Source organism: Brachyistius frenatus, unplaced genomic scaffold (genome assembly GCF_029030835.1).
Source record: "Brachyistius frenatus isolate BFR_SWC_R1_liver_20210118 unplaced genomic scaffold, ASM2903083v1 Contig_38, whole genome shotgun sequence".
Lineage (NCBI taxonomy): Eukaryota > Metazoa > Chordata > Actinopteri > Embiotocidae > Brachyistius > Brachyistius frenatus.
Window position 1 is genome coordinate 3,262,642 of NW_027210637.1, and position 17,828 is coordinate 3,280,469.

Here is a 17,828-nt window from a genome sequence, read left to right on the forward strand (position 1 = left end):
CTTATCATTGTATTTGTGATTAGTTGTAATAAACAAGTATATTTCACTGTGTGTGCAAATGTTCTCCAAGGTTAGACTAGATCACAAGTACCAATGCAAAAAGAAAAACATGTTACAATTTATGCATTATATCACTATTCACAGTTGCATGTCTCAAATTGCCGGTGGCATCGTGTCAAACAATTTGCATATATACATAATCCACTTATGCTGCCGTGCTTGGTCGCTTCGTGGTTGTCCATACTAATTACATGGACTGGTTCACCGTGATGGCATATCGGTGTAGTTGACTGGGAATTAAATGGTGGTTCCTGTGGGCATGTGGATGCCCTTTAAGTCACCAAATCTCTCCCACAACTACCTTTGCTGCTGCAGACTTAGGTCACAGGTTTACTGGGTCGTATTAAAGCACCGCCAAAGGCAATAAGAGAAGTCATAATGCCTGATAATTCTCTCTTTGTTAAAGCCTGGGTTTCTATGATAACAGCGTAAGACTACAAAGCTCAGCTTCATTTCTTAGGTTGCTTGGTTGGGGGGAATTGTGGGATTTTGGCATTTATTTATATTTTGCTGCGACTTCTGTTTTGAACAAAGTTCAACACAAAGACGCTTTGTGTGAACACATTATGTTTGAAGACAGTCTGACCCATTTACTGAAAATTAATGTATTACCTGTTATAAAAAGAGTTTCTCCCTGTGTATGCCTAAATGTTTTCAGCTCATTAGTCTGCCTTGTGAGTTTTTAATTATTGGCACAATACGCGCAATTCATTTTAACTGCTGGTTTGTAACACAAGAAATTTTAATTAGCAACGCTTTTATTGTAGTGGGTCTCTGCACTTGCACTGCACAAACTTAATCTCTTTTATGTGCCTTCTGTTTTGGTCCTTGGGAAAGGCTTTCAGCTATTAATGTATACTGCCAGTTTATAATAAGGTTGTGAGGGGATAAAACCGGATGCCAAAGACTTTCTGTTCTTTGCAGAGTCAATAAGAACCAGACAAAGATCTTTTTTCCTTTTCAAATATTCATTGCTACAAGACTCCTTCCAGTCTTAGTTCAGAGCTGAAATAGCAGTGTGGTCCATGTTGCAGCAGTAGAGGTTGATTTGAAAAGAAGTCTGCACACCCTCAGCCTGTGTGTTCCACTCAGGGTAATCACTACTACTGTCTGATTGGAGATCCGTCCATCACAACCCGCGGCTCTTATTGAACCAGACCCCAGGAGAAGTTAAGACGCCAGCTCCCGCTACACAACTCAAACTAGTGGTTTGATTGATGCCATCGCTTTCATTGCTCCAGTGGGATTGCTAACATAGACAACTGACCTATTCCTTTTCCTGACAGATTCTGTCTGGTGATTGGCAGGTGTCTGTAGCTGATGTGTTTAGATATACAACTCCCTTGCCTTTACCCAGCGCTGCAACCCTCCCCCTTCTTCTGGGTGGGTTTGGGGATGTTTAGGTTGATATTGAGCTGCCAGCAGAGTGGCAGCTGCTCTTGACGTGCTTCCTTCACCTCTGGTCTCTGGAGACCGCAGCCCAGCCAGCCGTTTGTAATTAAAAGTGCATAAAGACAGATCAAGCTCTTTTCCTTCTCACTCTATTTAAAATGCCACAAGGCTGAAAAAGAGTCCACTAGATGCCTGGGACCACCAACCTCCAGGGAGAGTTTCTTCATTGTTAGGCCTGCAAAAAAATGTAGTTTTTGCCTTTGCTTGCGTCCTAAGACAATAAACAATGTAGATGTAGCACTGATTTTGTTCAGGTTCACGACAAAACTCCTAATCATAATAATTCCCCAAACGTTTTTCCTATGAATCACGTATTTCTTTGTCTTTTTGTAATGATCTGACCTTTTTTTGTTTTTGTTTTTGTGGTCTGGGTAAAATGTGTACATCAAGCTGAAATTACTGTTGGAATCAAAAAACTGCGGACTCTTCTTGTTGAATCCAAATGTGATAGGCAGAAAGAGCTGTTTCCTGTAGTCTTCTTCTGGATAATCCTCCCCAACAAACCCCCAAATCTGGAGTGGAAGGGGAAAATTCAAAAAGGTATTTTTGAAGATTCTGAAGAAAAAAAAAAACATACCCTCAATGATTTCTGTCTATGCACATTTAGGGTTAAATGCATTTTTAGAAAAAAAATGAAAGTTTTCTGGTATAGTCCCAGCGCAATTTAGGGCACAGTAATGACAATTTTATAATCCGAGTTTGTATTTAGTACTGCTTCACCAAAAAGAAAATTGGCAGTACATGTTAGGGTAATAAGTTGACGTAAACGGAGTGGAGAGAAATATCTTTCCATGAACAGGAGTCAGAAATTCTGACATGCGTACCTGTATCTACTGCACGAGCACATTCAATTCGAAGCATGAACTGTGATTTGTATTTTCTTTTTCCACTTTGGCTGTGTTGCCAGCAGAAGAGTCTACATATCTATCAGGAGCTGACAGATAGCCACCCCCGAAAGCCTCGAACCTAAAAACCAACATGCGTGACCTTCATGGTGCTTCTGCATTTAGGTGGACAGAAGCCATTCTCTGCTTCAAAGGATTTTAAAATTGAGGTCTTGAAAGGTGCAACCTAGACGTCTGAAGCCAAAAAGACCCCAGAAATTTCACCCAACAGAAATCCACACCATCTAATACCAAAGTCTTTCCTGTCAGAGAGAAACAAGCACACAGCGTTGACTATTAGCATAGAGAAAGTCTGGCTGTCTGCAGAGCTGCCATTGTCTGTCTCGCTGTGTCTATCTGCTCTCACCTACCTGCTGGAGCTTTTCTTCACTTAACCTGCTGCAGTCACTCGCCTTCAATCAACACAGTTAAAGCAGCCTACATATTTACCAGGACCAATGTTAATGTGCGCTCTCACTGCCACACATTTACCAGTAATTCTGCTTCCTATTTCAGATTTTATTACAAGATGGTTATTGAGGTGTTATTTATGTCGCAGCACTTATCTGGCTGCAGGGCAACATACTACACTTAGTAGGAAGAACAATGGTTCTATCGCTTGAAATGGACAGAACTGTCTTTTTCTTCATCACCACAGTGCAATGGTAAAGTACAGAACTACCTCTTTTTTCATTTTAAACAGCATCAACACAAAGTATATGATGGTACACTTAAGTATAAAAGCAAAATGCTACATTTTGGTACTGAAACAACTAGCCGTTAACTCAAGTAGTTGAACAACAGAAATTTGTTAGACACTTTTGATAATCTCTGTGATGTGATCTGTTTTGCATCATTGTGTATCACCCCGGTATCACACCAAAGCGTGTAGTACATCCATCAGTCCACAAGACAATACAATGTCTGTGTCATGTTTTGCTTCACCTGTGCAAGAAATGGAAGGTACCTTCGGTTTAGGCATCAAAAACCGCGTGGTTAGGTTTAGGAGAAGTTTATGGTTAGGGTTAGGCACTAAAACTACTTTGTTAGGGTCAGTGAAAGCTCATGCTTTGGTAATTTAACATAAGTAATGTTACATTCGTCACATAACATACTAACACTGGTTGCCCGGGTAAAAGTCCTGTGTTTGTTCCATGCAACTACCCCTGACTTTAACACTCTTTATACTGTAACATGACCTCCTTCTTCAACCCTGGTCATACATTAATTGATAATGGAAATGTTTATTAGGTGAAGAGCTCATTCATTTTATCTGTCAAACCAGTTTCCTGTATATGAAATAATCGTTAGTAAATACCGCCTCTTTACCATAATGTAGTTCAGACGCTCCTGATTGCTCCACAAACAGTTCTCTGTATCTCCATGCAGCTTGTGTGAGGTTGCCACCCTCGTCACTGTTGGAGCCCGCTGGTCGCTCACCATGGCGTGGGGCAGCGGAGTGGAAACACAGCAATCCTGGCACTGCCAGTACGTACTCTTGAGTTCAGTCACCGTAGAGCGCACCAGTCTCCCCGTTCCATCTGTCACTCTTCTCCCATAATCCCCCGCTCCTGTAACTGATGTAGTGACATGTCTTCGCCCAAAACAATGGGGAGAGTGGACAAAATGCTCATATGAATTTTTAAGGGTAACACCAGTATTTATTAAGATTGTGTCAATCCTTAAGGTTATCCATCACCGGCAGACAGTCCCCATAATCTGAGACATTAGCGGTAATTTAATATCTCCAGATTCTAGTATTGTGAAAATTCCTCTTTATTGTTTGTTGCCTATTTCCATATGATGTCATGGTGGTGGTGGTGGGGGGAGGGGGGGTTACACATTCACTATAAGTGTAAGCTCTAATACATCATATCACACTCTGCACATGGTTAACCGCTACTGCTCATGTCAGTTAAACCACTTCATGTTTACCCAGGATGAGGGGACAATAGAGCATTTCTGAGTAATTACATTGACAGCTAAAAGACAGGTAAATCACTGGAAATGTCAACTCACTCCAGTTGGATTGGACTGGGAACATGATGAAGGATCGACACCGGCACACTCCCCTCTTCCCCTGACACTCTGATGTGCATTTTTGGCATATTTCTAGTGCCGCATTTCCAAAAGGAGGCTGTTTGATATGCCTCCCCACTCCTGCCTGGCTCCTGTGTTTGTTCTCCAGCCCTGCCGCGTGTCATAATGGGCTGAGGCAAATCACTTCCAGCTTAGAGCAGAGATAGTGATTGTATCAAACTGACCCCTAACAAGCTGTCAGCTCACATTTGATAAAGCATGCATCAGCAGTGGCCAGCTTGGCACCCATTTGGACAGAGCAGACAGGTCTTATTCAAACAGTTTCATTCCCTTAGTTCTCTGTTTCTTTCTTCCTTCTCTCTGTTTCCTCAGACAGTTTGATTTGTTGTATTATACTAATGATGACGGCATCCAGTGGTGCAGCAATTTGATCCAGACAGTTGGATTCCGCTGCAGTGTTGTACAGTCAGAAAGGAAAAGCGTGAGATATCTGTTCATATAGATAATGAATAGCTGGATGAGTAGTACCTCCGTTTTTCCTATTACATCAGCTCCAGTGCTGCTAAAATCTTCAGTTCCCCAGTTACCACATAGAGGGAGCTCATGCGTGTTGAGAAGCCGAACCGTGGAAATGCTGAATGAGTGAGTGAGAGTGTGCGTATGAGAGAGAGAGAGAGAGAGAGAGAGAGAGAGAGAGAGAGAGAGAGAGAGAGAGGTGCGGTGGACGAAATCACATCGTGAAGTAACAATGTCACACAAACCAGCAGCAAGAATATTCAAGGACTAAACGACAGGGTTAAACATACGCTTTTGCGTTTTGGAACAACTTTGGACAACTCGGTGGGAACCTGGTGACCCACTGAACGCACAGAGGCTGCGCGTCAAGTTGGGAGAGGGGAGAGAAAAAAAGGACTCGTATCACTATTTTTAAACGGGTACGGTGAGATTTAGGGGGCGTGGACGGTAGAGGAGCAGCAGCGAGCATGTTGGCTCTTGGCTACAGTTCCAGTGTAGTGATGTGCCGGCTGGAAGAACTGGACTTCGCGTAGACTGGAGCGCTTCGGACGCATGAAGCTGCGGTTGCCGTCAATCGTCGGCAGCCGACTTTCTGTCAATTGTTCGGCATCGTTTGGATTTATGTCTTCTTTCGCTGCCGATACGGAGGACTTGGGGGGAAGGAGCACGAGCTGTTAAAGGCTGAGCTGCTTAACGGATGAAATCTGGTGAAGCAGCGATTTGAATGACAGCAGTTTGAGGTGTCTGATTCATCTTTGTTTAAAGGAGCCTGATTACCTGAACTGGCTGCGCATGGTAAGTCACCATGGCCCAGTAAAAATCGATGTTCAAATAACGTGGGATTTAAAAGCTGTCTCAAGTGAAACTCAAGGGGACTTCATTTCTAAATATTGGCAGGTGTTACAGTCATTTTGACTGTCAGGCCAAGTCTTTAAATCACTGTTGTTGTTGTTGTTGTTGTTGTTGTTTTCAAATTATAAACGCCACGGACTCGAAAGGTTTGGAATGGTGACCAAACCTTTGGTATGGGTGATTCTCAAATTGTTTGAGCCAGTCATTTTACACCTCTAACACTCGGAGACAACAAACATTGTAACTGACAACCCTATAATGCGTTTGAAACGCCGAATGGGAAAGTAAAAATCACTTTAGTGTTTTCTTACTCCCCAGTTGTATCCGAATTGGCAACAGCCAAAATGACAAGCAACGGACCTGTCATCGTCTATGAGTGGCTGAAGACCCTGCAGCTCTCCCAGTATGTCGAGGCTTTCGTGGATAATGGATATGACGATCTGGAGGTTTGCAAACAAATAGGAGACCCAGACCTGGATGCCATCGGCGTCTATATCCCTCATCACAGGCAGAGGATTCACGACGCGGTGCGAAGGCTGAAGGAGGAAGCGAAAGAGACGGCCAGCGGTCTGTACTTCACCCTTGAGCCGATGCCACCCGCTGCCGAGATTTACACCGGTCATCACATGGTGGAGTATGAGTCTAAACTGCGGGGATCCAAGTCCTGGACCGAGCCCAACAGTGACCGGGTTGGGCGCAACGGCGGCTACATGGGCGCGCAGAGGAACCTGACGCTGGGCAACAGGAGGGAGCTGGTGATTTACCCCAAGCTGAAGTTGAAGATCATGATCAGGGATAAACTCATCAGAGATGGCATCAACCTGGCAAAGCCACCATACTCAAATAAGGTGAGAGGAATCCTGGTCAAAGCACCATTATCTGTCAAAAGTCATACATGACAACCATAGGATGAAAGCACACTGTTCTCATGCACTGCTGAATTACCCCATATGATAGCCTCAAAACAAGCACACTGCCTCTATGAACTTGTCTGTTTTGAAGTAAGATTTAAAAACTACATATATTTTATCCCACTGCCATTAAGTTTAGAAAATTACACTGGATTTAAAAAAATTGTTTGGGGGATGACAAAACAGTAGCCAAACAAATGTGGCGTTATTAGATTAAACATAGATGGAGTGATAGAAAGATCATGTTTATATTGCACAAGAGGGGCTGTCGCCTGCTCAGAATCATCTATCATTTGGATGAAAGCATGCTGTCAATCACCGAGAGCAGACCTTGTGTAAAAGGTATATTTCTCTGATGTGTTCAACATCAAATAGGGACCTGAGCCAGAGGTAAATGCCAGTGCGATGCCTAAACATTTTCCGGAGCACTGCGCGTTGCAGAAATGTGAGGGGTTGCTGTCATTGTGAAAGATGGGAGTGAGGTTGCTGCAGATCAATGAGGAGGTAGAGAGGGGCAATCCTGAGGAGCTTTCACCCCGTCTGTAGGCCGTAGGGGGAAACAAGATTTACACTCTGGTTTTTCATCTCTGCTGACTTCACCTGTCCATTCACTTGCCTCAGCATTCAGGGTTGGTGGAACAACCAGGCCCACGGGCCTGTAAGCCTCAGCTCTATAGCTGTGATGAATGGGCAATGGGCTGTGGACTGCAGGGGCAGTAAATGAAGAGCACCCAGCTGGATGGGCTGTTGCAGTCCTGTGAGGAGCCAGACTTGTTTTCACAGAACTGATAGTGACCTTTCTTCAGAAGTGTTTGAATCATATGGCTTACCAGCTGGGAGGGCTCTGCTGAATTACTGCTGTTTACATACAGGGAGGCTTTTGATTGGAGTGCCTGCAGGCCACTGACAAGGCAGAGGTGATGTCCTCTGTATTTAATTTTTTTCTGTCTGGGGTTGTAACCTGTACTTTTGCACTGCAACAACTAAAAGCTAAACCTGACACTGTGTACATGCAACTTAAAAAAACAAAACAGTTTAGACTAACAGAAGGCTTGTTAGCTGGTCAGCAGCACTTATTTATGATATCAACATGTGCTACTGCTGAACTTCCATCACTGAACTATGAAGTTTTGTGGTACTCAAGAATTTGCACACTTAATTTAAGGGATTGTGAGCCTGTTAATTTATTTTCAGTCTAAAGAGTGGTGGCAGAAACGAGTGTCCTCAGTAACTACGTGTGTTCTGACATTGTTTGAATTTGTAGAAACGTTGTTGCAGTTTGACTATTGAAATTTTTAGTATTTCTAAAATCCTGCTTACGGCCCTCTGTCAGTTTGATTGTCTGTGTGTTGGCATGTTTAGGCGGGTGTGTTGCGAAGGGTTTTTCAGTGGTCGCTGCAATTCCAACTTCAAAAAAAATCCTGAAATTAAGATGTTGACATGAAACCATATCTACCTTAACAAATATGTTTGTGCATTATCATTCATTTTCTAGGATCCAAACTATGTTCACCATGTTTAGCACTTGCTTGCTTCCAAATGCGCTTTTAAGACTGACACCAGCTTTGACTCCAATTTGTGCATGTTTTGTAAGCGCTCTTTGTCTGTATATTTTTTACCACTTTGGCTAACTGTGAATCCCACAGAGATATGGGATTTGTGGAGGATTAACTGTCCGACCAGGGCTGAAAAAAAGTGTTGGTTCCAGAGGGTTAATATCTTCCTCTTTGAAGGCTGTATTTATTTAGAGCCAAAGCTTTGGCATTGAGGCTTCGGAGGGGAATGAGCAGGTCAAGGTCTTTCTGTCTCTCTGTGTTGTGTGTGTGTTGTCTGTGTTGTGTGTGTGTGTGTGTGTGTGTGTGTGTGTGTGTGTGTGTGTGTGTGTGTGTGTGTGTGTGTGTGTGTGTGTGTGTGTGTGTGTGTGTGTGTGTGTGTGTGTGTGTGTGTGTGTGTGTGAGTGAGTGAGTGAGTGAGTGAGTGAGTGAGTGAGTGAGTGACAGACAGAGAGACAGAGACAGAGACAGAGAGAGACTTTAGTTTTGAATTGGCTGCAGCCCAGTGCTTTTCTGTCGAGGAGGAGTGAGAGAAGTGTGGGAGATGGAGCTGTGACCAGCTGATGGAGTTTGACTTACTGTTCTGTGATTGGTCTGTTGATATCTCCCCTCATGCTGCCCTTGAGACGAGATGTCACCGGCACTGGAGACTGAGAGCAGAGAGGCAGACTTAGGGCAATTACAGGACACACAGTGTCAGTCTCAAGGGATGGTCATTGTATTGTATAACTAAGATATCCATCCACGTTTAAATTGTGCTCTCGATGCACAGCGATTTTCATGAGCTATGGTCCATGTTCATCTTTGTGCAGCTGGCTTTGCTTTTATTGTTTGTCATTAAGCAAAACCATATGTAATATAAGCACAAAGATTCAGAAATCCTCTCTGGTGTGTGCTGAAAGTCTTCTTGAGATGACCCATTATCAACCAATTCACTGAAAGGGCCCAACTGGGTGTAATAAATACCCGTGATCCTTATCAAATCCACAGAGACCCCTTGTCTGAAAGAGGGTATTAGTTCTTATGATGTAAACAAACACTTGTGCCATGGGTTGCACATTTCTAGATCTCTCATCAGGGAAAAATATAAGCAGAGAGCATGTTGGCGGTTTGCTTGTTGTTGAATAAAATGCAGTCATAGAGGAGAGTTAATGTTATCTTTTCTCTGTTGGAGGAAATGTCCTCTTAAATTGACGATATAATGAGAGTAAACATGTTGTTAACAACCTATTAGCTCTGACAATCGGCCTTTTCTTTGTAAGTATTTGTCAAGTGTGCTGTTGTTGTTGGCTATGTTTTGCTTCCAGAGAGAGGTATGATGCGGTAAATGGGGACAGGGAACAGGTTGTATTGTCTGCTGACTGGCTTCTGGTCACACAATTTCAATTCCAAAATAAGAAACATACCCATCCATGACTGAGGACATTTAAAGACTAACGAGACTAACTTTAAAGAGCCAAGTTATGTTTCTTTCACTGCTTTTGCTGAAGGTTTTTGTTGATTGCAATGATTGCTTTTGGCTGTTTTTGTCTATAGTTGTGCTTAATTGTGTAGATTATATGTGTCACGGCATTTATTGATTTTCATGTATGTGTGCGTTGTCTTTTTCCTGGCTGCAACACTCATTTTTATTTTCCAAGCTCAAATTGAGGGGATTTTATAGAAGGGTGAATTGAACAAACACAGTCTTTATTTTATGATGATGTGCTCCTCCATTTCCCTTGCAGATTCTTATTGCTTTTTCTGCTCTAGTGATCTTTAAGGGTTTAAAACTTTTTTTTTTTTTTTTTTTTTTAATCTTTTCACAGAAACACCTGTTTTATTTAGACTCTCTATATCTGCTCAGCACCAAACTATGTGAAGATGTTTTCTCATTCTGGTCTCATCCAGAGGCTGGTGCTGGAGACAGCAGACACAGTCAGCGTGTAATTGTTAGTGCTGTGTCAGGAGGAAGCAGAAGCTAAACACTGGGAGATTCTCCATTGTTTGTATGGAAGCTGATGGAGCCACATGTCCTTTCACTACTGCTCTGTTTTGCATTCCCAATTTCCGTCCATTGAAATGGGCTACAGAGGCAAGTGTCCAGCATTGTGCTGATGGGTGGCTGATAAAAAACCTGGGCATCATGCAGAGAGACAGAGAGGGTTGTAAATAGATGGGCACGTTGTTTTTGAAGGCCGGAGAGGACTCGGTGGGTGTTTGGGTAGGGAGAGACTGTAAAGTTGTACAGGGAAATTCAGGTTTAAAGGCCTTTCTTTGACCCCCACAGAACAGCTGATCACATGTAATGGGTGGCAGTTGGGAGAGGCCTGCAGCTTAACTGGCCTTAAGAATGTAAGAAATGCAGTAGACCCCAGAGGTGTTGTCTCTGTCAGACAGGGAGCAGCAGAAGGAAAGACAACTTTTATTCTCAACTTCCTCAAACAGAGAAGAGGAAGTTCATCACCTTACAAGCCAAACACTCACCTCACTTCCTATTTCAGCCCTCTTATCTAGATTAATATCCCAACACTCTCTCCAAGCAGGAAATTAAGGTTTTGTTTAAGCTGACCCTCTTTTGACCCACTGTGGTTGCTGAAGACCCTCAGGTTTCACTGGACAATTGCCAAGACTTGGTGAGAAAAACTACTTTAGCAAATCAAAGTCAGCAAAGCTTTTTTCCAGTACAGAGCTGCCAAAGCATTCACAGACCAGCTGCTAACTCCAGTAAAGTTCAGGTAAAAGGAGAATGGGAATTTAAATTGAAAACACTACAGGTTTTATTTCAAGTTTCTGGATTATGTAGTTTCTCTATCCCATTCTGTTTTCCACTGCATATGTATTTGATATTCCTGATGTTTTAAAATTATTATTTTTTTGCACCAACAAACAATATTTTAACTTCTTGTGTCTCTTTTTCCTAAATGAAGAGTTTTTTCATTTCCATTGTGCAGTGAAACCCTCCAGTGAAAGTTTTCATGAGCTTTTCATTTAGCCTATGTTTTTTGGCAAATATCCTCATCATCTGTGTTCATTGCTTTACAGCTGGCATTTTGCCACAAGGAGAGAGGGAGCTTTTCACAACAGCCTTGGAGTTTTCCATGGGTTCTCTGCTAAAAGCACTGTTTGCTTAGTTTTTATTAAAGGCTCAATAAGGGCATAATCAACCAAGGACTCATAAAGGGGAAGTCATAAAGAAGTCAAGGGCCAGCTCTATTGTCCTTTGAGAGGACGGAGAAAGTCAATTCGCAAAGTGAGCTGCTGTTTACATTGTAGAGATGCGGGGTTATGTGGACCACTAAAAGAGGATAGATCATGTTCTCATCAGGCAGAAAAGTCACATATAAGGGTTCGTTTTGTAAACAATGCATGTTTAAGGCTTTTTTAACCGTCTTTGTTGAGCATAAACTGCAAGTACCAGTATTTAGTTTTGTGGAAAGCAGTTTAAGATTGATGGGCACCACAATGACCTTTTGACCCTTACAGCCTTTTCCCTGCTGGACTAAAACACAAAGCTTTAATGCTGATCTCATCGGAGACAATGAAATGGACTGCACTCCCTAACGGTTATTTGTGGGTGCCTGATCTTTGTCAAATCAAATTTATATTTTACATAGCCTGTTATCTGAAGGGCATGTGGTCCCTTTCCCAGTTGCAGAAAACGCGTTGTACAATAATTCACGAGACATTTTGCACATCTTTGCTTTTGTTTAGGCCAAAAACAATACCTGCAAAAGCAGTTCCATCCAGTGTTTCCGTAAGTGTTATCACTGTAAAGACATATCCACTCACTGGATGGTTTTCCACTTTTTGCACTGAGTCAGAGAGTTTCTGTCTGTCCCTCTGTCAGAAAGACTGAACCACCCATCCCCTGGGAGCATGTGCAAATGTGGGAAAGCAACATTTACGCTATATATGCAGCTGGCCTTCTCGTTTCAGCAGGAAGGAGTGAGAGGGGCTCGTTCCTACTGTGCTGTTTCTCATATGATCGACTCACTTTTAAGCCACTTTTATTCCCTGGCCATCTGAACTTGGTTTAGAGAGATGACATTTCACAGAGCTCAGATTTACAATTCAACAAAACTGCACTGAATATTCTCTGCTCATCAACAGGGGTTTTCCGCCACGATAATCTCAACATTTAGACATTTGGTTCATGTTGAGGAATATAATTTATGCTCTTGGCATAAACGTCACACTCCCTCCAATCTTGGGAGATATATTGTGTTTAAGTAACATACACTGTATGTGTATCACTTCAAGTTATGCAGTCATGGTAACAGCTTTAAATAAAGCAGGCCAGGCAGTCATCAGAGCCATTTCATTTTCCACAGTGTGCTGGGAAAACAGGTCCTGATGACACACATTCATGACAGATACATTATCAGAGCTATTCTGGTCCAAGGTTTCAGCAGCTTCCAGACAGCCTGTCTACATGGCACACATAGACAGCATCAGGGAAGATGGCAGGCTGCATCCTTAATATTAATGTATGTCTGCCCCTTTTTTACTTTTCTTAGTGTTTGTGTCGGCCATTGGCATGTATTCACACTTTTATTGTGTACTCTTTTTGGTTCAGAGTTTGCGTTTTCAGCTACAGTATAAGGGGGAATTGTCAGATATATTGTTATGCAGGATTTGCCACAACTCAATTTTTTTGTTGACCTTGTAGAAACTCCATCAATGGGGATTATTGACATGAAATGAGATAAATGGGTTTTTATTTCCATACCAAGTTATGTTTGTATGTGAAAAACATCTTCTGAATCTTTTGAATTCCTTCCTTTAAACACAAAGCCATACCTTATGGCTCAGTGCACAGAAGGCAGACTCCTTGTCAGCAACAGTAAACAGAGAAACTAGATGCTCAGTTGCTGCTGTAAACATATTTTGTTTTTTACACATTTCTTCACTATCTCTCTCGGTGCTGGCAAATGCAAAATGCACAAACAGCAGCTTGCTTTTATACCCCCAAAAATGGTGTAGAAGCATAAAGAAATTCAATCATAACAGCAGCCTCGGCTATGGTTACTGTATATGTGCACAATAATGACCTCGTAGTCCTGAAAATGAAGATATCAAGTGCCCCAACAGGATGGCAAGACAAGAGAGATGACAAGAGAGCAGGCCTGAGCATCTGTCTGTGTCAGGATCCAGATTGCAAATCAACACATCCGCACATGTTTTCCTCTCCCTCTACATATCTGTCTTGCACGCATTCATTACTACACTCACAGTGATTACTCTGGAGAGGATGATTACAATTGCCCATAAAAAGTGACAGACTTTGTTAGAAATCCACAAAATGACTGTATAGGTTCTGTGTGCTGCACAAGCCGTCACTCATCTCGGGGATTGCTTTTGCTATATTGTCTATGCTGGTCATGTGTGACCTATAGTTCAAGAAAGCTAATTACCTCTGACTCCCATGCCAGAGGGTCACACACTAAAGGAGCTTTGTTAAAAGTTACCATGGAGACAAACAGAATGATATTTAGACATCAAACCATATGTTTATTTTCCTGAAATCTCACCCTGGCCATGTTTTATTTTTATTTTTTAAATAACAAACATTATGTTTGGAATTTTTGCATAATACGATAATTTGATTAGAAATACAAGTGCTCCATAGATTTAAATATTGCTCAAGCATTTGGTTAAGCAGCTCATACAGTGTTATTTCTACAAATTATAATCATACTGAAACGGTCAACTCAGCAATGAGCCAGAATAATCTACAGCAGGATGAAGTTGTTCTTTATCAGCTACTTACTGAAGGTTGAATTTAATTGTGCATTATTTTTTTTTATAATCAACTGATCTCTTGGTTGTTGTCTTTTTTCTTATCAGAGCCAAAGGTACCTCATAGTGTCCATTTAGCAGTCCCAAACCTGAATGTATTCAGTTTACATAGACATAAAACAGGGAATAGCAAGAAATCCCTTACTTTTGAGCAGCTGAGGCCAAAAAACATCCAGAAGTTTGTTTAATACATGACTAACATCTAATGATTAATTGCATTATATAATCTGCTTGGTATTTTTTTCAAGTAACTAATTAGTCACTTTCTCTATGAAATGTAAAAAAAAAAAGAAAAAAAAAAAGAATCATAACCTGTTGGAATCAAAGCACTAAATGTTTCAGCTCTCCAAAAATATCTGTTGATGAGTTTGTTCATATTTTTTTTTGTATTTTTTTTGTATTGACTAATCAAATCGGGGAATATTCAACTAACCTTTTCAGTAGTAAGCTGCTTTTGTGTGTGTAAGGGATGTTTAAAAAAAAACCCCACCAAAAACCAGACAGTTGTAAGCTCTTTTTATCAGCAGACCTTTGCTCCTCTTAAAAAAAAAAACATAACAAAGGACATTCTAGTCATTTTTCTCAAGCCCCTGCTTCTACACGTTGCCCCAACTGGATGGAATAATCCTCTTTCCTATGAAGATGCTGTTAAGAATGAACAATGACAGTGTTCCTGGCAAAGCATGGGGCTCAGACATGCTCCATAAATCAGAATGATGAGGGTGGAGACATACGCTGGTTGCTCGTCTTCCTGACGTTAACTGCAATTTAGTGGATGATTTCTTAAGGCGGCAGGCAGTTTTGGGAGGGTTAAAGCTGTACTACCTGCAACAGGGCTTAATTGTCCCACATGAAGCTACAGTTGGGTTCATGTCAGCCCATATTATCTTGGACTGTGTTTAAGGGATGTAATGTAGGGGTGTAGAGAGATGAGTGAGGCATGATAGCAGTGAGTATGAGTGTTAGAGAGACAGACAGGAGAGTGTGTATAATTACCTTGTCTGAAGCTGCTGCCAGCTAGGTGTATGGAACGCGGGGCGACCAACTCTCAACCCCCCCCTTATCCCTAATTGGTCCATTTCCAAGGCATGAGGGCAGGGCTACGCTGAAAGCTTTGATCATGGAGACAACACCGGTGTCGATATGTCCCTACCTGAGTGCTTTTGTAGTGGTTTTGCCTGGCAGGGGATTAAGCCATACTAAACCCACGGAGTGTCTGTCTCTCTGTCTTGCTCTGGCTTCCCTACGGCTCTACATACCTGAATCTGAACCCTAATTACCAGGCAGTTACTACATTCCTCAAACACACCCGCGCAAACACACTCGCACTTGTATTGTGGATTGAACGCGTTCTTTTACAAAAAAGCACCGCCGACGTGTCGTAGGTATAACTCATGTGGTTTGCCACCTTTAATAGTGAAAACGTTTATGGTTTCCAGCACGTTCCAACACAAATAACCTGAGGTTTGTGTGTATATCCTGTTTCTCTACCTATATCCCTCTGTGTAAAAGTACTACATGAATTCTCCGTCTCCAGTAATTCTAATTTAGGGATGTATCTGGAAGTGGGACTGTGTACTTAGTTTCAGCTTTGGTAAATTTTACATTGCAACGCCTTATTTTACTTTTTCCAACCTAAGTTTTGGTCAAATATCTGTGAGGTATGTGCACTGCATTAACCTTAGACTTCTCCACCCACACCTGGCTAGCTAGCATCCACTGATAGCATCCGAGGCATTTATGAGTTCTTGGTAAATTGTAGTGCCCAACAATTGCTTCCATGTCAGGCGTTCAGGGAACAATGGTAAAGTATTGCTCACAGATTTAGTTTTCTTCACTGTCACTACAGTCTGGAAACCCTGTTTGCATTAATGTGTGCTAAGCTACTCTAAAGGGTGGACCAAAAGGTGACCATTCTCTGTGGCTCAGTGTGAAGATGTTGGATCCCATCGTTTTTCTCTAGCTGTATAGTTACAGAGTTGATAGGGTCTCGGTGCAAATGGTGGCCAATGCTGATTGATGAAAGACTGCTCCAATGGTTTGAAAATGAACTCAAGATTTACACCTATTAGGATGCAACAACTGGTAATGATTCTCTATGGAGTGCACCCAGACCCATATACTCAGTGGATTTGGGTCTGGAAACATCAGGCTAATAAATTGTATTGTCTCATGATAACTTGCATGTGAGGCATTTAGGGGACATCTGTTAATTAGAGCTATGGAAATTAACCTTGGTTACACTCTCCCCCTCTCAACTGCATGGAAACTAAATATATGTACCGTTATCTGTAACATAATTCTCTTTTTCTTAAAATGTATTTCATAAAAATGGCAAAAGATGTATGTAAAATGGATACAAAAGATTGAATAGATCAAATTTTTCTTCACTGTTTGTTTTTTTTGTGGCAGAAGGTGAAGCTGACTCATGCAGTTCTCTCCGAATGGAATGCAGCCAGCTAGTCAAACTCATCATTAGTAGATTAATCTAGACATGCTCAGTATGGAAGGCGAGAGTTCATCAAACAAATTGCTGTTTTTTGACCTCTGTGCATGTTAGAGTTAATAGTTATATTCATTAAATGTTAATCATTTGCTGCAGTGCTTTACATAGGAATGGGGAGATTCCACTGTAGCTGCTCAGGTTTTCCCAAAACCCAGTTTTCAGGCGTCAAATCTGAATCTCACTTCATTAAAGCTTCTGTTTGTGAATGTTTGGTTTAACCTTGCAACTCATCATTTAGTTTGCCCTTTCTAATTGTACCTGAAATATACGGAGTGAACTGACAGTAATTTATACTGTATAAACTGAGAATTTGAGTGAAACAGCTCACTGTTTTGGTATGCTTATCGCACATCATCAGAGAGGAGCAAATGTACAAAAAGGGACCCAACAAACATTGTCATTGCATGTGTTGTCGCTGCTGCCGGTGGCACCCTGGGTGTATCTGCACCTTTTTAAGATTTATTTGTATTTTGGGATGCTGGTGTAGCCATCTAAGGTCACCCTTTGGTAATGTCTGAGATGTGCCATTCATCTGCTGTGGGTCAACCACAAACCCACCATTTTCATGTCAGCAAATCTTTCAACCAATGCTCTGCCAAACCAACCCCTGTTTACTTTAATAGCCCTTGAGAATTCAGGCTAAAGAAAAACTCTGAGACAAATCTGGAATTGCAGAACTGTCTACTCTGGTCCAACTGCATATTTTTTTTACATGATGGGTTTGGTTTTATGGGTCCTGTGCCATCATCCAAAGACCTTAGATCAGTCCAACCTCAGTTTAGTCTCAGGGTTCATTTTACACAGTCAGCTGAAGCCTTGGCTTGAGTCAAATGTGTGAACAAAATCATAGGAAGCTTCCCTTAATTAAATTTAGCCTCATTTGTAAACACAGCCATCTGAAAACGTGTCATCGTTGCAACTGGCCTGGTGTGACTTCTACTGAGAGGCAGTCGCTTATGTAACCCATGAACTGACAGATTTCTAATCGTCAGTTTTGTTTTAAAGAGTATTAGACTAAGTCCATATTCATTTGAGATGGAAGCCTTTGAAAAAACATTGCAACAATAGAAGCTTGTTATGAACATATGAATGTTCTAGAGTATATCGTGGAAAAATTATGGACTAATTAGAAGGACAGCTGAACACTAGATGTTGCTCTTGAGAGGTCTATAAGACTCAATACGTGCCTTTCTGAATATTTCCTGCTGGGTTTCAGGACATTGTCCCCCGCATAGTAACAGCAGACTGATAATGTGCCCCTAACATGCAGTAG

At 41.7% G+C, this 17,828-nt stretch overlaps 1 protein-coding gene across 5 annotated transcripts in view; it reads left to right on the forward strand.

Annotated features, from left to right (window-relative positions):
- The first annotated feature begins 5,144 nt into the window (after positions 1-5,144).
- Positions 5,145-17,828, forward strand: part of sash1a (SAM and SH3 domain containing 1a) — a 162,483-nt gene continuing 149,799 nt past the window's right edge. For 2 of the 5 annotated variants that reach the window (XM_069701819.1, XM_069701822.1), the window contains exon 1: positions 5,147-6,652. In XM_069701819.1, the coding sequence (XP_069557920.1) occupies positions 6,149-6,652 (504 nt within the window). In that variant the 5' untranslated portion in view covers positions 5,147-6,148. Of the gene's footprint in view, positions 6,653-17,828 lie in introns of all 5 variants that reach the window. The other 3 variants (XM_069701821.1, XM_069701826.1, XM_069701824.1) reach the window with 3 other exon arrangements.